Raw genomic sequence first — 24077 nt, forward strand, 5'->3', positions numbered from 1 at the left:
CCTGTTTCCTCTAATATATAATATACCTAGTACCTATTTATCATAGAGATATATTATTCATTTTATACACCCTCACATATACACACACATAGGCTTTAAATTCTAAAGTGCCCTACTAATTTTTTTTTTTTAATTTCAAGGCCTAATTCATGAAACAGAGTAGATAATTAGTCAATACCTGGGAAAAAAGAATTAATATATGGGAGGTAACTAAGATCATTTTAAGTAAAGTGTTAATTAACTTTTGTGTTGGCAGTAACAGTGGCTTAATTTAAATCTTCCTCTTCTTTAAAATTATGTTATTAAAAATTATGCTAGAGAAAAAATACACATGGACTAGTCACAGGTGCAATTCTAGACACAGAATTGACAATGATGAAAAAGCAGCTATTTTCAATGAAAAAGGGCTAAACTCTAACCCTGTGTTACAGTTAAGGGAGTGAGAAACGATCCCTTTAAAAATTACATATGGGGCTTCCCTGGTGGCGCAGTGGTTGAGAGTCCGCCTGCCGGTGCAGGGGACGCGGGTTCGTGCCCCGGTCCGGGAAGATCCCACATGCCGCGGAGCGGCTGGGCCCGTGAGCCATGGCCGCTGAGCCTGCGCGTTCGGAGCCTGTGCTCCGCAACGGGAGAGGCCACAACAGTGAGAGGACCGCATACTGCAAATAAATAAATAAATAATAATAAATAAAAAATAAAAATTACATATGATTTGAATTTTTCAAAGGGGTAACACAGTATCTTCCAAATTTTAAATTTCAAAAAAGCTGTTCTGTACTTCCCTATCAACACAAGATAATACTGCCTGTCATATTTTACTTCTCTTGACTGTTCTATATGAATAATGAAAACAATGATGATAATTAGATAGTGACACTCGAAAAGAATAATCTTTTTTTTTCAGAGTTAAGGAGAAGGGGCGGGAAGTATTAAAAAAGAAGTCTCATTTCTATGCAAAATACAAATTTTCAACTACATCAAACACTCCATGTTTCCCCTAATCTCCTCCCAAAGAACACAAGGCTGAATGGAAAGATGCTGACACGTGTGCCCGTTCAGAGCTAGAATGACAGGTCTGGGGAACAGGAGATGCTGCTGTTTCCATTATCCATTGAACACCTTGGCAATTCTTATTTCATCCTGAGAATGTGATACTTACTCTTGTACTGCTCTGGCTATGGAAAGGGCCGTAGATCCAGTTTCATTAACGCTATCTAAGGTCACATTTGGCAGGTCATCATCATCACTGTCACTTTTACTTTGTCTGGGAGATAGGCCTCGGGGGTCCATTTGTGCTGGGAAGAAAAGGCATATATAATGAATTAAAATTAGTGTGCAGAAAGTTAACCTTGTCCTGGACCAACATCAAGCATGGAATGTCTCTTCTGTGTATGTCACACACATGGAATTCTCCAGAAATCCCAGGAATTAGTGAAAGCGATGTATTTTATGGACTGAGCACGCACTGACTCTTTTCCCTTGTTCATCTGATTTATAAACCCTCCATCAGCTCTCGGTAGTTTCAGGGGATGATTATGGAATAGAAACTGTAAAATCCACAATATTACCAACTTCTGAGTGGTCAGAAGCTGATTAGGTAGCTCATGAGTTACTGTTCTACCCTCTGGCTTCTTCTTGCTTCTGCTACCAGAGTTCTGGCCATTTCATTGCACATTAGCACTTTCCCTGGAAGGTGGAGAGCAGGAGGGAGAGGAGGTTTTATTTGCTTATAGCTCCCATCAGAAGCTTAAAGAACAACAAGGTTTACAAGACTAACAGAAAGGTTTAGGTATTCTTCATACTACAGTGAATCCTTGTCCACAGTTCACTGTTGCTCTAAGTGGAGATCTGAGGGCAGGAAAATGACTGAAGTAGTAGCATTTTAACTGTGTTTACATGTGCTAGAAAGTGCCCTTCATCTCTATGCTGATCTCATTTTCCAAAAATGCATTTCTAGATAAGATCCCTCCTCCCACTGCAAACTTGCCAAAGCAGGAAATAGCCTGATGTTCTGACTCCTGTTGATTGGGACCATCACATCCTTTTAAATGAGAGGATCACCATCAACATTTAATATATTAATGTATATTTTAAAAAATAGATTTCATTCCCACCTCCTTCTCTTTATGAACAGCTTTAGCCACCACCGCCTAGGATTTCCATCAGCCCTCTCACCTCAGGCACAGAAGAACCACACCTTCTAATTTAAAAGTACTGCGCTAGCTACATAATTGCATTGCTAAAATATATGACTTCAACCCTCAGCCAGCTCCCTCAGCCTGCTCTTCCAAGCTGCCTACAAAAGATTTCTGAAACCACCACTAGCTGTAAAGAAAAGCAAAATGCACTTAAAATCGTGGTTACAATGACATTTGGGTACATTTACAGTCTCATTTTTTTTTCTCAAATAATTTTTTTTTCTTGTTGTTACTGTGCATCATACATTAGGTAGAGCCACAGGAAAATGCTGATATTTTCCCATTTTTTAAACCACAAAAGACAATTTCTCATGATTCTACCTAATACTTACCATATGAATAGAAAAACTATACCTAGAGAGTTTTGATATATTTCTAACTAAACCTAGTTAGGAAGGAGCGAATATCTGTTGAACCTAGGGTGTGAGTGTACTTGACATACATTCTGCCTGTAAGTATAAACACGAACATGTACTTTGAATTGTGGAAGTGTTTGGTAAATGTTGGCTAAATTAAAGAGAAAATAATGAAACTAATCTAAAGCAGGGGTCCTTTGCTGATGACAAATGTGCCCCCCGCAAAAGACATCTGGCAATGTCTAGAGACACACTGATTTGTCCTAACTTGAAGGAAGGGGGTTGCTCCTGGCACCCAGAAGGCAGAAGCCAAGGATGCTGCTAGACATCCTACAAAACACAGGACAGTCGGTGCCCCATGACAAAGAATGAGCCAGTCTAAAACGTCAATAGAACCAGGCTGAGGAACTTTGACCTAGAGATTTAAGAGTTTGGACATAACGGTGTTACATCTGATGACTTTCAATTGCACAACTATGTTCCAGTTTCAAAGTCACTAGCAATGAAGTTAAATCACACATTCGATTATCCATCTTTTCTGGTTCTATCCTCAAATAAAACAATTCACTGTCATGTGACTCAGCATTCGTAACTTCCACCAGTACAGCGCTCACTCACTCCAACGCCAGGAATGAATTATGCAGTGACGCACATTAAGAGTCATTGAATGTTGTCTTTTTACCACATGGTGGGACAAAGAGTTTCTTTTCCATCTGATCTCTAGCGATTTCTTAGGAGAGGGATGTTGGAGAAACTCTTTGTAGAGGAAAGTAACCAGCTCCACAATTATGCAATATCAGAGAGCTACTTAAGTATTCAGTCATTCCAAAGGCACTGAAGGCATCGGATCATTTAAGATTTATTTTGGCTACAGGCAACAGAAACTGGCTCTGGCTAACTTATACTAAATGAATGTACTGGAAAGATACTGAGCAGCTCACAGAACGGAAGGTAAAGATGAACAACCAGGACTCAAGGAGCCCAAGACACAGAGATGATACAGGCATTTCAACCAGGAATTCATAGATAAGTTTCCTCTGGGCCCATCTCACTGTAAAAAGATTCATTTAACAATCGTTCACAACTGCTCAAATTCAACCAAGAAAATGAGTAATAGACCTATCTAGGCTTCCAAATCTCATACTGTGTGGTGTTACGTACACCTGTAAACATCAACAATTGAACATTTAAAGTTCCTGAAACACCATGCACGAAGACTCCTTTGCCAAGATATCAAATTAACAAATAGCCAGAGAAAAGAGAATATTTTGGTCCCACTTTGAGCAAGACAACTAGAGCTCTCACAGGTAAGTAATACAACTCAAGGAAGACACAGGCAGTTAACCAATAAGCAATTTGGCTGTGAAAGTTAGTCTCGCTGTATGAGAGATTCCAAATAACTGGTGTGAGAGTTGATCATCTAAATTATGTTATGTTTCTATCTTAATGAGAGTTTAAAATATGTTAAATATGATGTCTTTTTTGATGTACTTTTCAGGAACATTATAATTGAGGATTTCTTTCCAATAGTTTCAATAAATATTATGAAATGCATCTGCTGCCATCATGCTGGGAAACTCTTTTTACCGGTACCTTCAGCCAAGTCGAGGAAGTAATTAGAAAAGCTTCTTAAAATGTGCATTGCTGGGCTTCCCTGGTGGCGCAGTGGTTGAGAGTCCGCCTGCCGATGCAGGGGACATGGGTTCGTGCCCCGTTCCGGGAAGATCCCACATGCCGCGGAGCGGCTGGGCCGGTGAGCCATGGCCACTGAGCCTGCGCGTCCGGAGTCTGTGCTCCGCAACGGGAGAGGCCACAGCAGTGAGAGGCCCGCGTACCGCAAAAAAAAAAAAAAAAAAAAAAAAAAGTGCATTGCTGATTAGGTCAGATGATTAGCTTATCTACATACTCGCATAATTACACTCTATTTTTATTAAATGTGGGGTAGGGACATTTCTCCTAGTTAACCTCCATTAGTCTTTGAGTTTCTCAGCTCATTTAGGGAACACCAATTCTTTGGGGTGCCCATGCAGAGAAAATGGAAAAGTTACCTGGGCACCAGAACCAAAAACGTACCTATTTCCCAAACTAAGAGAGCAGCCGGAGAACTATAAGCATCTGAAAAGAATTGACATTTGAGATTTTATTCCTCTTAAATGAAAAAGGGATCAGACACTGGTGGGTACTCCAGCTCATTGCTGGTGGAAGTGTCATCCCCGAGGTGGAGGTACTGGGGAACACGGTGTGACCTTCACTCCATGTCACACAACCTTGGGAAGATACCTGCAGAACCCCTAACACCTGAAGCTGAACCTATCTACCCTTTCAAACACCCACCTATTGTCAATGTACTGTAAAGATCATCCCAATGAGTCGTCTCCCTGTAGCCATGCTCTCGTGGGGCTCCTTCCCACAGTGACTCTGGCCTTGGCTCGATGACTTGACGTCACTTTAGACTGAGTGGACACATTCCAGACACCAGATGACCACGGTCATAGGAGTGACTAGCGTGAGAAGAGCCCGGCTAAACCCATTCCAAATTTTTGACTCACAGAACTGTGAGCAAATAAAATACTTTTTTTTTTTTTTTTTTTTTCGGTACGCGGGCCTCTCACTGCTGTGGCCTCTCCCGCTGTGGAGCACAGGCTCCGGACGTGCAGGGTCAGTGGCCATGGCTCACGGGCCCAGCCGCTCTGCGGCATGTGGGATCTTCAAGGACCGGGGCATGAACCCATGTCTCCTGCATCGGCAGGAGGACTCTCAACCACTGCGCCACCAGGGAAGCCCAATAGCGGCTATTTTAATCTACTAAATTTGTGAGTGATTTGTTACACAGCAATACAAAATCAATGTACTGAAATAGGAGGGAAGGGGGCAGGGCACAGCGTTTGAAAGAATGACACACCCCGAGGACATGACATAAACTGATTAGAACAAAATGGGTCCAAGATGGTGGACAAGCCGACGTCCACTAGACCTTGAGCCTCAGTATACACTCACTGTAACGCATCAGCAAGCTAAATGACACACCCACAGGCACCATGACCTTTCCAAGACCGATCACAAGGATCAAAAAGTGGGCGGTGTCCCAATTCCTGGAAATCCCCGCCCCTTCACAAAATAGCTGGAATACTCCTCCCACTCATTAGCCTATGAAATTACCCTCCTCTATAAAAACTGACAACCCCATACTCTGGTGCCTTTCTCACCTTCTGAGATGGCCCACACTCTGTCTGTGGAGTGTGTTTCTCTCTAAATAAATCCACTTCTTACCCATCACTTTGTCTCTCGCTGAATTCTTTCTGTGATGAGACATCAAGAACCTGAGCTTCATTAAGTCCTGAAACCAGGTGTGTGATCTCAGTTGGAAGACTGTGGGTTTTGGCCGGGTTCGGGTCCCAGTCACATGGGTTCGAGTGCCGGCATTTGGGTTCAAGTCCCAACCTGAGGTGCACGGTTTCAATACCAGCTACTCTCCCAGTTCCTTCCGGTGATTTCCTGGCAATGATGTGGAGAAACTTCTGCTACAATTATAGTCAGCCTATGACACTCCTCTCTATTTCCCTCCCAAGAGGTAATCTGGCCTTCAGTGGCAAATATTTAAGTGGGCTATTAATACAATAAAGGAAAATAAATGCCACATGTTATTTTACATTATTTACTTCTTAATCCAAAATGTGCAAACTGGATTTACAGGTATTTTGTCTTTAGAAGCGTCTTCTTTGATCCTTGACCGTGCCTCATACAGGCTTCTATGGGAAAGGGGCCATGAGTTGGCATTATTGCTCTGGTGAACAAAGCTTTTCTACCCAAGTTCATAGTTCACAGGAGGCTCAGATGGGCAGAACTCCCAGGTACATGATCACCCAAAGCTACACTTCCTATGTTTGCCTTTCTAGAACTCACATGAAACATGTAAACTTTACTTTCCCCCCATATAACAGTGGACTGACACAGACACAGTGGCATCAGCATCCATTCTCACCTCTGTCACCTCAGGCGAGGTGCTCTTCTAACTTCCTTAGAAAGGAACTGGTCCATTCAGCTATTCTTTTTTTTTTTTTTTTTGCGGTATGCGGGCCTCTCACTGTTGTGGCCTCTCCCGTTCCGGAGCACAGGCTCCGGACGCGCAGGCTCAGCGGCCATGGCCCACGGGCCCAGCCGCTCCGCGGCATATGGGATCCTCCCGGACCGGGGCACGAACCCGTATCCCCTGCATCGGCAGGCGGACTCTCAACCACTGCGCCACCAGGGAGGCCCCCATTCAGCTATTCTTAAAGGAAAGGAAGCTTTCCCGTTAAGTCACCATATTTACTATGTATAATACCATCATCTCTGAACACACATGGAAATTTACAGACTAACACTTCCTAACCAGAAGGAATGCATTCCATCGCCTTCACCTCCGCCCATCAGGGCTGGCGGGGAGAGGCGTGCACGCGGATGGAAGCGGGGCGAGGCAGTCGTGTGGGCAGCTGCAACGCTGCCAGCCTTTCTCTTCCCCTGTCGGCCACTGTCAGGCTGCCTGCTACCTGCAGATGTCCTCATTCCTCGCCCTGCCAAGGCTGAAGCGTGCCCCAGTTACAGAAACCTTGGTTTCCAGGATGGCCGCTGCTTCCCTAGAAACAAGGGCAGTGGGAGGATGAGGGGGGAAAAATGGAAAATAAATGGATGGGCGGGGAGAATTCCTAGCATCCCAGAGTAGAAGAGTCTCCTTCAGCACTTTCAATGTAGGAGTGCTCCAAAAATGACAGTCAGAGAGTTTTTTTAGAATAAAAACATGGCTCTGGCTTCAGAGAGCATGGGTGAGACTTCTGGCCCCGCCACTTGTCATTGACAGCCATCTGGCCTTGGGCAACTGATTTCCCACCACTAACCCCCAGTTTTCTTCCCGTGCCATTGCTGCTGTGAGGAATAAATCAGATAATATATGCAAAGTGTTTAGTACCCTGCCTGGCACTCAGCAGTCAGTCATCACTCTGCAGTTTAACACTACTACTCCAGCCTTCCCTTGTATCGATATAATACTGTTTACAAAGCCCTCATCTTCCCCTGGACTTATCCAAATCAAGCATTTTTCTTTTTAAATGTACCTAAGCTGAAAATACTACTAGAGCATATATATTGAATAATACCTAAAACCACTACTTCTTTTAATCCAAACATTCCATACTTAAGACGGTTTGAGTTACGATTTTTCAACTTTACAATGGAGTGAAAGCGATATGCGTTCATTAGAAACTGCACTTTGAATTTTGCTCTTTTCCCGGGCGAGCAATATGCCCTACCAGACTCTCTCAGGATGCTGTGGAGGGCGGTGAGCCCCAGTCAGCCACCCAATCACAACTGTTCACAGCCGATACACTTACAATCATCCTGTTTTTCACTTTCAGTACAGTATTCAACAAACTGCATGAGGTATTCCACACTTTATTATAAAGTAGGCTTTGTGTTAGATGATTCTGCCCAACTGAAGGCTAACGTAAGTGCTCTCAGCACGTTTAAGGTAGGCGAGGTTAAGCTATGATGGCCAGTACGTAAGGTGCATTAAATGCATTTTTGACTTAAGATATCTTCAGCTTATGGTGGGTTTATCGGGATGTAACCCCATCTTAAGTCAAGGAAGATTTGTATTCAGTCAACAGATATTTATTGGGTACCTATGAGGTACCAAGCACTCTTCTGAGTGTTGGGGAGAAAGGAGAGAATAAGGTAGATAAAAATTCCTGGTTTCATACTGGGGCCGGGGCGGGGGAGACAGATAAGAAAAATAAATAGATAAGAAAACCACATCCTCTGTTAGACAGTAAGTGCCATGGAGCAAATAAAACAGGGAAGGGAGGGTAGGGGTCGCTGAGAGGCAGGTGGACAATTTCAGACAGGGTGGCCAGGAAGGTCTCACGGAGAAGGTGACACCTGAGCCAGGACCTGGGGGGACTGAGGGAGGCTTGCAGATGTGGCTTATTTATTTTGGTGGATGGGGGTAGGATATTCCAGGTAGAACAAACAACAGGTGCAAAGGCTCTGAGGTGGGAGCAGGTTTTACGTGCCTGAGGACCTGCAAGGAGGTTATAGCTGGAGCTGAGACATGGAGGGCAAAGTGCATGAGGCCAGACAGAGGAGGGTGGGCACGGAGGCCTTGATGGCCAGTGGATGGATTTTGAGTTTTGTTCTGGGTGGGAAAGGAAGCCACTGGGAAAGATTAAGTAAAAGGATGACAGGATCTACGTTATGTCATTTGATCAGGATCACCCTGGCTATACAAGCACAGGGGGAGATCCAGATAGAGATACGTGCAGGAGAGCCTTCAGTGATATTAATATTCCCTAAAAACTGCACTAGCTTTTCTCTCTTTGGTCACCTCATGCTGGCCACACATAGTCAATTAAAACTTAGGTAGAGGGCTCCCCTGGTGGCGCAGTGGTTGACAGAGTACGCCTGCCGATGCAGGGGACGTGGGTTCGTGCCCCGGTCCGGGAAGATCCTACATGCCGTGGAGAGGCTGGGCCCGTGAGCCATGGCCACTGAGTCTGAGCGTCCGGAGCCTGTGCTCCACAACGGGAGAGGCCACAACAGTGACAGGCCCGCGTACCGCTAAAAAAACAAAACAAAAAAGCCAAAAAACTTAGGTAGAACTTTATTACCTGCAGGGCTATGAAGCACACTTTTCATAATACATTTGTACAACTGATGTTCTGACCTCATTTGGTTTCAGAGTATCAGTTGCTCAAATACATACTTGATTTTTCTAGCAATATGAAGATAGATGATGAGAGAAAAACGCGTAAGTAAATAAAGCTTGGCTCAAAGGATGGTGGACTCCAAGATTAGAAGCAGCTCTCCTGGGTCCCACTCTACTTACTGATGTTTCCACTATGCTTTGTTTCTTACTTTCTTTACTTTTGTTACTGCTAATGTGACTATGCCTCTACATAGTAGTAACTGTGATTGTTTAGATAACCCCCAATGGAGATTTAAAGATCCAATCCATTATGCAAATCCTGGGATGTTGGTACTCTGCAGATACAATACGCAACTTATTCATTTTTTCCCCAATTCCTCTCTGCACATTTGTCAGTGTTGTGGCTTCTGCCCCCATTATATTAAAAAATAACCTCATAATGTTCTTATAATTCCCTAGTGCAAGGTCCCCTTCTCAGTGATAATGCCATCGGACCTCTCTGCACCTTTCAAGACTGTTGGTTATCTCTCTTCATTTTCACTCGCAGCCTCTTCTTGAATCTCTCTCCTCCCTGACTTCAGGGGTGGGCACACTGAAGCTTGCCACCTGCTTTTATAAATAAAGTTTTATTCCATCATGCTCATGATTTTGTCTCTGGCCGTTTTAGGGCTCAAACGGCAGAGTTGAGTAGTTGTCACAGAAACCATATGGCTCACCGTAAACTACCACCTGGCCTTTTGGAGAAAGCATTTGCTGACTCTGCTGTAGCCTGTTTAATTCTCTTGGGTCTCTCTCCCTCTTACCTTCTTCATCTCCTCGCTCTGCATATACCTAAATGTCAGTTTCCCCTTCAGACTCCACTATCTACCTTCTTATTTCTGCCTCTCTTTATTGGTGACCTTCTCAGTAATTCCAGACAATTCCACAATTTCAATTACTATCTCAGTGGAGATGAACACCAAATTCATGTTCCTGTCTCTAACCTCTGCCCTAAACCCCAGTTTATTTACATTTATATTTCCAGCATCCTACTTCACCTGACTGTCGGAAAGTCATTTCAAACTCCGGTCCTATACCTCTTTCAAGTGTCAATGGAAAGACCCATCATTCTCCTGGTCACCCAGGTTCAGAGCTCTCATCATTTCATGTGTGTCCCCTTCATTCAACCAGCTGCTAATTGCTATTGCTTTTACCCCACAATTTTTCTGGAGCCCCCTCCTTTCTTTTCATAATAAACTCAATAAACTCCTTCAAAGTACTGCTACATACATTTGTCTTCTATAGTATTTCTCTAGTAATTAAATGAATGCAAGACTTTCCTCGGGCTTCCCTGGTGGCGCAGTGGTTGAGAGTCCGCCTGCCGATGCAGGAGACACGGGTTCATGCCCCGGTCCGGGAAGATCCCACATCCTGTGGAGCGGCTGGGCCCGTGAGCCATGGCCGCTGAGCCTGCGCGTCCGGAGCCTGTGCTCCACAACGGGAGAGGCCACAACAGTGAGAGGCCCGCGTACCGCAAAAAAAAAAAAAAAGACTTTCCTCAAATCACTCTTCATTTGAAAGCCTTGAATTTTCCCCACCACGTCAACAAAGAAGGTTCAGCAGCGCCCACTAACCATTCTACAATTTCATTTTTCATTTGGAACGCTTATGTGTCTTATCTGCAAAGCCCCTGAATCCAGCTCCATATGGGTATTCCCTTCTACCCACAATTCAGTCAACAAAAAACCTTCCTTCATCAACCTTCTTTTCATTTTCTAAAAAAAATGTAAACTTTCCTTTTTAAAAAATACCCATATTTTGTACTTAAATATTTTCATGGCACTCTTGCACTTCCCATTTTCAATTATACTTAAGCATGTACTTATTTTACATCCCTTTTTCTTATTTTTATTTTTTTTTGCGGTACGCGGGCCTCTCACTGTTGTGGCCTCTCCCGTTGCGGAGCACAGGCTTCGGACGCACAGGCTCAGCGGCCATGGCTCACGGGCCCAGCCGCTCCGCGGCATGTGGGATCTTCCCGGACCGGGGCACGAACCCGTGTCCCCTGCATCGGCAGGCGGACTCTCAACCACTGCACCACCAGGGAAGCCCACATCCCTTTTTATTCCATCTACTCCTTGAAAGGAGAGACCATATTGATTACATTCCCTTGTACACAGTCAAAAGTAACATTTACTGATGAAGATGATGGTAATAAATGCAGATCTCTACTTGAAATGATCACAATGGTTCCCAGTTGGCAAAAGATTAGGCAGTATAATGATAAAAGTGTATATTTCACATCTTATTTTAAAAATTACATTCTGGCTTATATTCTAATATTAACATTTGTGGGTGGGAAAGTCACAATCATTAAATTTCTATTCCTCTATGAAGTCTTAGATAATTCTATATATTTTTTGGTTTGTATAGGTCACAGGGTAACATGGGAATGAAAATGTTCTTAGTTTTTCTTCACTTTTTAAGCTAAATTACATTTAACAGGCTCTTCTTTCCTTTCAGGAAAATATTTTAAATACATCAACATATCTATCATTTCTATAATATGAGTTACTGCTTGGAAACTGCAATAAAGGAATTCAATGCTTTAAAATACAGCTTAAAGTTAATGCTTGTTGAGATTATCACAACAGCAATTAGGGTTTCATTTTCTAAAGAATCATGACTAAAACTACTTTTCTTATTTATAAAAAGAAAATGAATAGAGATTTCCAATTGTCTTGTGTTCACTGGAAGTATGCCTTAGCACACAAAAGGCTTTTGTGATTAAAAAGAATTCATAAAATTTTCCATTAATAAGTGGGGTTTTACTTACACTAACCTTATGTAACTCTCCAGAGTCAGCCAAGAGGCCTGAACTCGAGGAGTCCTCTGAGATATCACTATACCACTATTTCCCACTACCTTTCCATTTTCTCAATTCATTACAACTGCTCAAAACCCAACCTAACCAGCTCCAATTGATTTATTCAAAACTGAATCTACTTTAGTCAGAGATGATTTAGAATACTTAATAATAAAGTGAATTTGTGGTGAGTACATATGGTGCATAATGAGATCATCAAAATCATTTTCATCTGTAAGGCACAAAGAAGATGATTTTAGGCATTAATCCGTGGCATTTTAATTCACTTTTCTTATTTCACTTAGTTGGTCTTTCTGCTCTGTGTTTTCTGGTTCATCACCTGGGTACAATTGAATCCTGCAAGAAACAGATCAAGATCTGCTATAACGATTTTAATACCACTAAATCATGATCCTCGATTTAAATATAAGGTGCTTAGATATAAGAAAAGAAATACTTCAGAAATGGCAGAAAATCTACCTTGAACTTAATAGTTCTGTTTCTATATCAACTAAGCTCTGTATAGTTCGTTGGCATGGAAATGACTTACACTTACAAAGGAAGATTCTTTGTTAGTTTCAAAGTAAAAAGGTTAAAAAAGTTGGCACATAAAAGTACCATGGCATGTTTCGAATCAATGTTGCTATTGCTTTTACCCCTCTTCAAATGGTTTGCTTTCCGTGCCTCATTTTACAATATACTTAAACCTGCCAGATTAAAAGTAAGTCATGATATGTAATAGTGATTTAATTTATCCTATTAGACATACAGTAGACCTTTGGAATTCTTGAAGATTTGTTCCAAGACTATTAAAAATCCTCAAATTTGTAAATTACTGACACACACTGTTGGGTCTCTCTACAGCTTTCAAGACGATTGGTTACGCCTCTTCACTCTCACTTCCATCCTCTTCTTAAAACTCTCTCCACCCTTGGCTTTGGGAATGGGCACACTTGTCCATCCAGAGTTATATATCTCTTGTGCACACCTCCCCATCATATTTTTAAAAATTTTATTAAAGTTTTCCTTTTCATTTAGCAATTTACCCACATACCCACACACACGCCTCTCCCCGCAGCAACTCACTAGCATTACTGTGTGGGCCACAGGTAGAGAGCACAAAGCATCGCTGAAATGAGTCCTGTAGTTTGGAGGCTCAGGCATTAACTGACTCCCATGTTCACGTGACTTGTTAGAAAAAGTTTTAACTTGTGACTTAGCAAAATATAGGTAGCACATAACAGACTTGTAGGGACACTTGTGAAAAGCCAACATCTTAGATGGCCTACCTGTCAATGCCAGGGTCTACTGTGTTAAAATCCCGAAAAATAATTTTTTTTTATGAGGGCAAAAGTCAGTGCTAACTCTTCTCTTTGCAGTGCATTGTTTGACTTCATCCTAACCTGGGATGAATAACTACTCGAAAATGACCTGTAAATATCTTTGGGCCAAAAAGCAAGTATTGTTACATTTTCTTCCTCTGTTTCAACCTAGGCTGAAGGATGTGTTTGCTCACATTCTCATTTTATGCAAACTCCAAAGAGAAATATTTGCTCTGCAAAACTGGATTAAAGGTGTTTTCCATATCAATTCTATGTTTGATATGCTTTTAGAAGAAAGGACAATTCTATTAGTTCCCCTCAACCCCTAAGAAGCATGCATTCTCTGTTTGGGAGCTTTGTTTGTTTTTAAAGAGATGTTATTTTGATGCTTTGCCTAAAAGCCCCCCTTGGGGATGATAAATTACCTAGCCTCTGAGAATGCCACTGAGATCCCTCCCATCTGGAAATGGAATCATAACTTCCTTTAGCTTCGGGTACAACCACTACTTTGGGGCTCATTTGCACGGACCCCTTCCTGAGCGCAGGGACTCTACCCTCAAACATGGTCAGGGAAGGAGCCCATACAGGCAGGTGGCGCTCTCTCCAGAAACGACTCCAAGAACAAGGTCAAACTCATAATTCTACCTAGAGACAGGCCAGGTGAAACAATATATGCTAATTAATACATGCTATATTGGGAGAGGGCATAAAAGGCATACACTTGTCTTTTTAGCTTTCTTAACTTTCAACTGGGTTTACACTAACTTCTTTAGGAAAACCCATCTCAGTTCTGTGAGGAGAAGAAGATAAGGGCTATCGTGGAGGGTGAGGTCTCGGACTTTCCCAAGCCAATGTCTGGTAGATTGTGTCGTGCTTGAGGTCAGTATGCTTAGATGTTAAACAAACACAAACATTTGATATTGTTTTCTTTGAATATAGTAATAAAGAAAAATAGATTTTTCTTTTTGGTAAAAACTACTGACATTTATGTTTGGATGACTTCTAAAATGTATAATGCTCTAACAGTATGCATTCTGAACATCATCTACCCTGATTTCCTTCACCAAAGCTGCCAAAGTCACCTCCTCAGCACTAAGCATTAGCTGGCCCTGAGGCCAAGCAGAGATCTGGGAAGCCCGGATGGCTCATTATAATCCATGCACATTAGTATGCTAAAAATAGAGCTCTTCCTCTGTGTCTACCCCATTCACACTATCAATTAAATAAGATGTCAAGGACCAAAGCAACTATACAGTATTGTTATTCCTTTTTTCTCCCTCAACCACTCCAAATCCTGAAAACTGTTTCCTCCCACTGTCTCTCCCATCCAACCATCTTTGACATAAAAATCACAGCAAGATCCTTTTTGACCCACCTCCTAGAGAATTAGAAATAAAAACAAAAATAAACAAATGGGCCGTAATGAAACTTAAAAGCTTTTGCACAGCAAAGGAAACCATAAACAAGATGAAAAGACAACCCTCAGAATGGGAGAAAATATTTGCAAATGAAGCAACTGACAAAGGATTAATCTCCAAAATTTACAAGCCACTCATGCAGCTCAATATCAAAAAAAGAAACAACCCAATCCAAAAATGGGCTGAAGACCTAAACAGACATTTCTCCAAAGAAGATATACAGATTGCCAACAAACACATAAAAGGATGATCAATATTAGAGAAATGCAAATCAAAACCACAATGAGGTATCACCTCACACTGGTCAGAATGGCCACTATCAAAAAATCTACAAACAATAAATGCTGGAGAGGGTGTGGAGAAAAGGGAACCCTCTTGCACTGTTGGTGGGAATGTAAATTGATACAGCCACTATGGAGAACAGTATGGATGTTCCTTAAAAAACTAAAAATAGAACTACCATACGACCCAGCAATCCCACTACTGGGCATATACCGAAAGAAAACCATAATTCAAAAAGACACATGCACCCCAATGTTCATTGCAGCTCTATTTACAATAGCCAGGACGTGGAAGCAACCTAAGTGTCCATCGACAGATGAATGGATAAAGAAGATGTGGCACATACAGACAATGGAATATTGGCCATAAAAATAAACAAAACTGAGTTATTTGTAGTGAGGTGGATGGACCTCATGAAAAATAGTCTGTCATACAGACTGAAGTAATTCAGAAAGAGAAAAACAAACACCGTATGCTAACACATATATATGGAATCTAAAAAAAAATGGTTCTGATGAATAAAGGAATAAAGGATAAAGATGCAGACGTAGAGAATGGACTTGAGGACACGGGGAGGGGGAAGGGTAAACTGGGACAAAGTAAGAGAGTGGCATGGACATATATACACTACCAAATGTAAAATAGATAGCTAGTGGGAAGCAGCCGCATAGCACAGGGAGATCAGCTCAGTGCTTTGTGACCACCTAGAGGGGTGGGATAGGGAGGGTGGGAGGGAGACGCAAGAGGGAGGGTATATGGGGATATATGTATACGTATAGCTGATTCTCTTTGTTATACAGCAGAAACTAACACACCATTGTAAAGCAATTACACTCCAATAAAGATGTTAAAATAAAAAACAAAAATTTTTTTCAAAAGGAAGATAAAATAGGAAGAGCCATCTCACATATGACCCAACAGTTGCTCTCTCATACACTTACTTATAAAATTGAGTTAAATTATTTACGGCTTTTCTTTGATGCCATTTTTATTTAAGAAATTTCACACACATATATGATAATCACCTATTTATTCTCCCAAAAGATTAAAAAATCTCAACATTCACAGTATTTCTTTCAGATCATTAAAAAAGTAAAATATCACAGAAAGAGTTGACTCTTTGCATTTTTTCCCCTATTTCATTTCCCTTTTCCATAGTGTCCTAGTGTATATAAGTTTTAATGCTTTAACTCTGTATATATCAATGAACAACCACCAACGCAGTTTTGCTCTATAAAAAACATATACAATATCATATTCTACAATTTCACATTACATTTGAGATTTATTTATAGTCTCTTCATTTAAAATTCTGCTAGTCTAAAGTCATTCCATGTATATCTTCTCCCAAACACAAGAAGGACTCTGCCCAGTGAACATTCCCACCTTCCCCAAGTTCTTTTTCATCATAGTCCAAAATTCTGGTTCATGTTTCACTGTTAGGAGTTAATTAAAATTTATCTCTTCATGCAGATATTTATCTATATTTTTAAAACCAGTTCTAAGTTCACCTTCCCTTTCAGGTTTTTTTTCTTTCAAAACCATATCCTTTAGTTCTTTCAGCATATTTGTGTGGGTGGTAAACTTAGTCAATATATGTTTGAAAATTTTTTTCATTTTACTGTCAGTTGAATTGACTTTTGTTGAGAAGAGAATTCTAGGATCCCTCACTCCGTGCTTTGAAGAGACTACAGGCATTGCTTTCCAGCATTTGTTGTTGTTGACACCCTCTGTCATTCTTTAATTCCTTTGTAGAAAAGCTTTTGAGATTTTCTTTATGACTCATGCTTGACAGTTTCCCTATGTGTCTAGATGTGGATTTATTTTTACTGACTTGTCTATAGTCTAGGATTCATGTCACCCCTTAATTCTCCAAAGTTCTCAGATCTTCCTCTGAATAGTGCTTTTCTGAATATCGTACTCTATCTATTCCTATTTTATGGAAGTCGTTTTAGATAAATGTTGGAATACTTCAATTCATGCCCTTAACTTTTCTTTTATATTTTTGTCAATTTTTTTTTTTACTTTGCCTTGTTTTCTGAGTAAAATTCTCACTACAATCTTTTAATTCATATATTCTTCCACTGAAGAACTTTGTCAACATTGCCAAAACAAGAACCTGGGAACTAGCCTAGATTTAGTTTTTCCTTCATCCTTGACATCCATTTGGGCAATGAGTTCTGTCCATCAGATGTCCAATTCATACTGCCTCTGCAACGGCCTTTGGGAATTCTTACCTGGCTTCCCAAAATAGCCTCCTAACTTTTATCCTTTCCTTTACTGTCACTATATTCAGTCCTTCCTCCACAAATTTGAATATTACCATGTTACTCCCATCTACTTACAAGTCTCTCTCCCTATAGTGTTTGGTACAAACTCTTTAGTTGGATATACCAGGGCTGTGATGACCAGATCCATGGATACCCCTGGAACCCCATTTCCATTTCTGATAAACACCCTTCACTTGAACCATACCAACCTATCTCCTTGTATAATCTCCCAATCTACCAGGACACAGTATGCTCTTTCATATTTCTAGGACGTTGCATCTTTTTTTTTAATTGCCTTTCCTTCCTCATTTATGTGGATAATATAAGTAACACTTTCCTCTGAGAAACACCCTTCTCCTGAAGTCACAACCACCCCCTTCCAACCCCCCAGCTTTGTGCTCCTTTATGATATATCACTGTAAGTCTACACTTATCTGTATTACAGCACTCGTCTCACTATATTTGTCTCCTTCATCCACTTGACTATGCACTTCTTGTGGGCATTGTCTGTGCATTGAACTTGTGGCTGAATCATAAATGTGCATTAATGAAATGAGTAAGTGAACGGAAAGGAATACATTGGATAATTCCTGGGTAAGGCAGAAGTTTAAATAAATAAGAATTAAATATTTTTTTACAATTTTAATCTGGTAGTTCAAATTTATTTAGTTTTGGTAAAAGAATAAGAAAGCAAGAAAGAAAATAAATGGTTTTTATACTCATCGTATTCAGTCAATCATTCATAAATATGAGGACATTTTCCCCTATTTAAATGGTACAACATAGGGAAAAAAATTCAAGAAGTTTATATAATGAGTCAACTAATTTCATTTAGTTTATAAAGTATTAAATACAGCAGTTTCTAGGTGGTATCATTTTATAATATGAATATATATACATGCATACGTCTCATGTATTTATATCTATATATACATGCTTAAATAAGGTACAGTTCCAAGCTCTTCTTTGAGTGCATTCTAACATGCCCAGATAAGAGATGACCACTGCACCCTGTACCTTACAAATATGCAAAGCCCCTCTAAATAAACCACCCACTGGCTGAAAAGTAATAACATGGCCAGTATTCCTTATATGGTCTCTGGAATGAGGTATGGAATAAGTAGTGTTAACAAGTAGAGTCTGAGTGTGACAGCTTACTCTTGCTGATTAAGCATAACTCTAGTCTCAGTCTTTACCATCATTAAAAATACAGAGCACGACACTGAAAGATCACTATAAACCATTCAGTGGCTTATTTAGACTTATGAACTGAAAAAGTTGTAACTTTCCACTTAGATCAGATCATGCAAAATTCTACAGGTAAAAGTAGTTTAAGTTACAGCTGGAAAAGGGCTTACTTTTTAAGTGTGAGGGGCTTATTGTGGTGATTCACATAAAAAATGATCACAACTGGCCAAGGAAGGAAATAAAGGGGCCTGTTAATAAGTTGTCCTACTTGCAAGGTAAATAATGAGGTAATAAATTGGAGGTATATAGTACCTTGATTACTGTAGATCATACCAATGGGCACAACGATGCCAGGAAGCAAGGGCTCACCAGTTAGTGCCCATTTGTTAGATGAGAAATGGGTCATGTTCCATGACAACCAAGACTTCGAGAATATGCTGGAAAATATTTAATATTTACTTGCTATCACGTATCATGATACCGATCAATCTTGGAAAGCATACAAGATATTTATTTTACTCTCTACTGAACTTCATAAAATAGTAAGAGAACTACTGAAACAAAAACATAGAAAAATAGTATAGGAGACTCTGAAGAGAAACTGACACAAAAACTGGAAAATGTCAGATCTTACTTTGAAGCTATTCTCTGTAACCAAACACACATTTTATGGAATTTATTTTCCAATTCTAAAGAAGGCATTTTGGAACATCTGCTACATAAGCTAGGATAATTCTAAAGCTGTGATGTTGTAATGATTATTAGCTATTGGCTAGTGCTCAGAATTTTATTGAACTCATTAATCTAAGAAAAATAAATATAATTATAACGATACTAATAAACGCTGGCTGTATCTTTATTTTGTAGTTTCCCCTTGTGTTTTTCAGAAAATAACCACTACCAGAGCGAGGCAAGACAGAACAGGCACATCTGTGTTGTATATGTCTGTCTAACCAATTCCCTGCTCACGAGAGCTCCAGGCAGGAACCAGATATGTCGAAAAATGACACAGATGTCGATCTCTGAAACTCAGTGAACCACACTTTGACAAAATTTCCCTGCACCTAGGAAATGTTAACCTATAGCTCGAGGCTGTTGTTTTCAATGCTGCGAGATGCTGGAGAAAATGGAAGTACATAATATGGTACCATAATGTCAATATTTAGCAACATGAAATTACCTCATGCAATTCATATACATACTTTATTTTATTTTATGTTTTTTTAAAGTTTAAGAGTGTATAGCATTGTCTGTTTCTTTTTAAAATTTATGTATTTATTTATTTATGGCTGTGTTGGGTCTTCGTTTCTGTGCGAGGGCTTTCTCTTCATCGCGGTGTGCTGGCCTCTCACTATTGCGGCCTCTCTTGTTGCCGAGCACAGGCTCCAGACGTGCAGGCTCAGTAGTTGTGCCTCACGGGCCCAGTTGCTCCGCGGCATGTGGGATCTTCCCAGACCAGGGCTCGAACCCGTGTCCCCTGCATTGGCAGGCAGATTCTCAACCACTGCGCCACCAGGGAAGCCCATACTTGGTTTTATATATAGATAATTTCATATGTAATACTTTACACCTTGACAGAAATAAAATGATTTAAAAATACAATGTACCTAATTTGAAAAAATATGAAATTGGGCTATTTAATATTGACAAATTCTCTAGATAACTAAGGCATACCTTTTTAATTATGGCAAAGTATGGCAAAAGTATTAAAAAGTTGTGATTTTATTCAAGGCTCTATCACTAATAAGCTGTAACCTTATAAGAAGTAGAGGAAGGTACATGAGTCTCAGTTTTCTTATCTGTAAAAGACAGGCAATAATACCTATACACTGGTTATACTGTAAGACTTAAAGATGATTGATGTATGTAAAGCACAGAGAACATATAAGCATTCAATAAAGGTTAATTATTTAAATGATTTTTAGTAAATACAAGATTTATTACATACTTTGTCTCCTACTTCAAATAGACTGACCATAATTCAGCCTTTCCTTCATTACTAATGGTCATTATTTCAAAAGTAATTATTATGCTGTAATAAAGTATTACCTCCAAGGTCTAAAGAGCTGTGTAAGCCTATTTACTGCAATCCCGAAAGACCTTGCTGTGATTTTTCAAGTTCTTTTCTTAATAATAATTTTGACACCTCCTTTGTTAGCTGCCACTCTTTTGCCCTTAGTCCACATACAGATGAAGGGAATTTCCTATTTGGACAGGGGGGTTGGCAGATGAGAATCTCAGAGGGTTTCGAGCATCTGTAGATTGGTAATGCAAAATCAGTAACTTCTTTTCCGAAGGAAAACTACAGAAAGTGAAATGCTACAGTTTTTGTGGCTATTGGGAATACATAAAAAAATCTGTTGAGATAACATTTCAGGGGACATGAGTTACAAAAATAAACATTGAGAAATATACCTCTCCTCTCTTTTTCTTTTGCCATTTTTATTCACTATTTCGTCTCTACACACAGCAGGAAGCATCATCTTCACAAAGGATGTAAAGAAGTACATCTAAACTAAGAGTTAAAAGGCTTTCTGTTTCAGAGAAGGAGAACCTCAGGTCCTCCCCTATAAGTACTTCATAGTATATATCACATATGCAATGTATATGTTATACCCTATGCCATGTGTATGTGTGTGTGTGTGCCTTATAGCCTAAGATTCAATAAAGCTCCACTACTCTTCATTTTTTACGTACCCTTCGATCTCTGCCCACATTGTTCACTCTTTTCCTTGGCTGGAATACTTCTGCCTACTTACTCCAAGTAGCAAAGCCTTATGCTTCTTTAACTCTCACGTCAAATGCTACCTACTTTACCTTCATTATAACACGTGACTCCCTCCAGAGTCTAGTTCATGTTCTTTGCAGATTTACAACCTAAGTCTCTGGAGGGTTTCCTCTGTTTTAAAGGGCTCTGTGTTTATACAGGACTGACAAAACATCTACTCCCAACAAAGGCCACACCAAAGATGATTAGGGAGCTCTTGGATTTAGCACGGATGAGACAAAAATGCAATCACGAAACTGACAATTCCTTCTAAACGCAGAAAACTTGAAGCCATTGGCAAAGCTCTTTTAGATTTGTGCTTGGGTGTGCTTAAGATACCTTTAAAATTAGAGATTGGTGGAAGGAAACGAAATCTTTGTTTTATGGCTGCAGCAAACGGGCCCCACCATGGTAAAAATGTCATTATTCTTTCTCACAAAGAGACATTTGGTGCATAGTGCAAATAAAAGTAGCATTTTCCTTCCACTTAAGGTTTGTTAGATGAAACTTACGTTTTTAAAATGCACTGCAAACACCAAAAACTGATTATACCGTTATCAGCTTTTAAATCAAAACAGCTTGCTATCTGGTAAGGACAGGAGAACTGGTCGATTTATTTCATATAACTTTATGTACAAAGAGACAGTGTCTATGAACTTCATGGAGAGAATACAGAGTCTGGAGGGGTAATTTTTATTACAATTTATAGTGGGATTATCCATACTCCACAGTTTTCAGATTTTATTGAGATTTTATGGTACCGTGATGCTGACACAGTTAACTGCAATGGGATAGGAGGTGTAATTTGTTTCACCTTGACTGGGAAATGAAATTGGCATTACTATTACATAAGAAACCTCACAGACTCTATTAATTGCCTGGATCCAATCAAAGCCATTATTTATCCTAGTTTCACAGGTAAACTATTTTACCTGAGAGTAAAACAATAAATAAGAACTGGCTGTAATTTTCATACAGCAATATCTTTTCATTAAGACTGTTCAGAAGCCATAAGACTATGTCTCACCCACAGGGGTTCAACTCCAGAAACCATTAAAACCTAAATCATATCAAGCATCTATAATGTACCACCAAATATTATTCTTCAATATTAAATGCAATGAAATAAAACAAACCTGGGAAACAGTAGAAACAATATACTCAAAAACACCAAGGAATTACAGATGGCCCACTGACGTAAGAGAGTAACAGCTCTGGGAATGATATTCATTCATTCTGCAAACATTTATTGCTCATTGTGTGCCAGACACTGGACAAAGCAGTAAGGCCATGATATAGATATCATTATAATAAAATTTTATATTATATATAATATATTTGAGCCAAATATATTGAGCCAAGAGAATATATTTTACATATATGTATATCTATGTGTATGTGTATGTATATGTGTATATGTATGGCATAAATTGTAATACAATTTGGTATGTGTCTTTCTAGAAAAGAAGGCATCTGAACCAGGTCTTTTTCCAGAGAAAGAAAAGGCCGTCCAAGAAAAGGAAACTACATGGATAAAGGGAGAGTTGTCATCATGAAAAGCCATAGAAATGGTGGCTGAGACATGAGACATATTCGGTGGAATGGCAACAGCCTGGCGGGGAGGGGTGGTAGGATCCACGCTGTGAGTATATGAGGAACCCTGCTGGTTTCCACTTTATGTTGTTGCTTCTTCTACTTCACCATACAGGGGAAGGTTCCTTTTATGTTTAGGGTTTAGGCCTAGAGACCAGCACTGGCCATGGCATTCTAACTGAGCACCTCATATAAAACACTGCACTTACATTAATTAATTCATTTGTTCATTCACTAAGTATTTATTGAACATTTACTAGCGTCAGGCACAACGCAATGTGTTGAAAAAATTGTAGCTGATGAGGCCCAGATGGATTTTGGGAGATGTCAGCCTATTTTAACCTGTGAGTGAGGATTTTTAATAATATATACTGCATTATATAAGCAACTACAGTTTTTGTCAACAGAAAAGTTTATTCTTATTGTAGGTCACCCCAGTCCCACTAGATCTCTCTCGCACTGAGAAACTGAGAAACCCATATACCATGGGAATATCTTTCGAATTCTACTCCGTTTCTACTGAGCTTTTCCCAAGTCCCTAGCTATTGAGAAGGCGGTTCTCTGATGAATTCTCCAAGGCCTACTCCCAGTTATCAGTTTCACCCAATTCTCCTATTTTCTGTCTTCCTGCAGTCCTGCTGTCCCAGACATAACTCTCTTTTTATTTTTTCTCTATGACATTCAATAAAACTTAATAGTTCACAAGTCAGCATATACGTGTGTCCACTAACCCAACAAACACAATCCATAGTTACAAAAAAAACTAAGCAAAGGTACATAGAGAGTAGCATTTTATTTCTACTAAACAGAAGTCACATACAAATGTGCAGGATGGGAAGTAGGACAAGTGAGTAGAAGGGATGCTTCTTAAAACAAAGTAGATAAGTTAGGTTTCGAATCCATGTTCAGGTTTCACTTTAAAAGAGCATATTCACTGCACTCCCTGACAACCCTACACCAGCTGGGAAAACCCTAAAGCAATCATAGAAGAAATAACTTGATTCCATAGAGTTCCTCCAACTCTTTCCGTTCACAATATTTTAAAATCCTACCACTAGATGGCAGTACAAAGGCTGTCATTTTCAATATAGGTTGCTTAGTTCCATAATACATCACTTCTGGGATAGGTGATTTGGTGACATATAGAAGAGAAAGAAGA

General features: G+C 40.0%; 1 protein-coding gene across 3 annotated transcripts in view; it reads right to left on the reverse strand.

Annotated features, from left to right (window-relative positions):
* The window catches only part of KLF12 (KLF transcription factor 12), a 461550-nt gene that overhangs the window by 122262 nt on the left and 315211 nt on the right, over window positions 1-24077 (reverse strand). For all 3 annotated transcript variants that reach the window (XM_082601894.1, XM_082601896.1, XM_082601895.1), the window contains one exon: window positions 1160-1295. In XM_082601894.1, the coding sequence (XP_082458020.1) occupies window positions 1160-1295 (136 nt within the window). The remainder of the gene's footprint in view (window positions 1-1159; window positions 1296-24077) is intronic.

Source organism: Mesoplodon mirus (assembly GCF_964341445.2).
Source record: "Mesoplodon mirus genome assembly, chromosome: 17".
Classification (NCBI taxonomy): Eukaryota; Metazoa; Chordata; class Mammalia; order Artiodactyla; family Ziphiidae; genus Mesoplodon; species Mesoplodon mirus.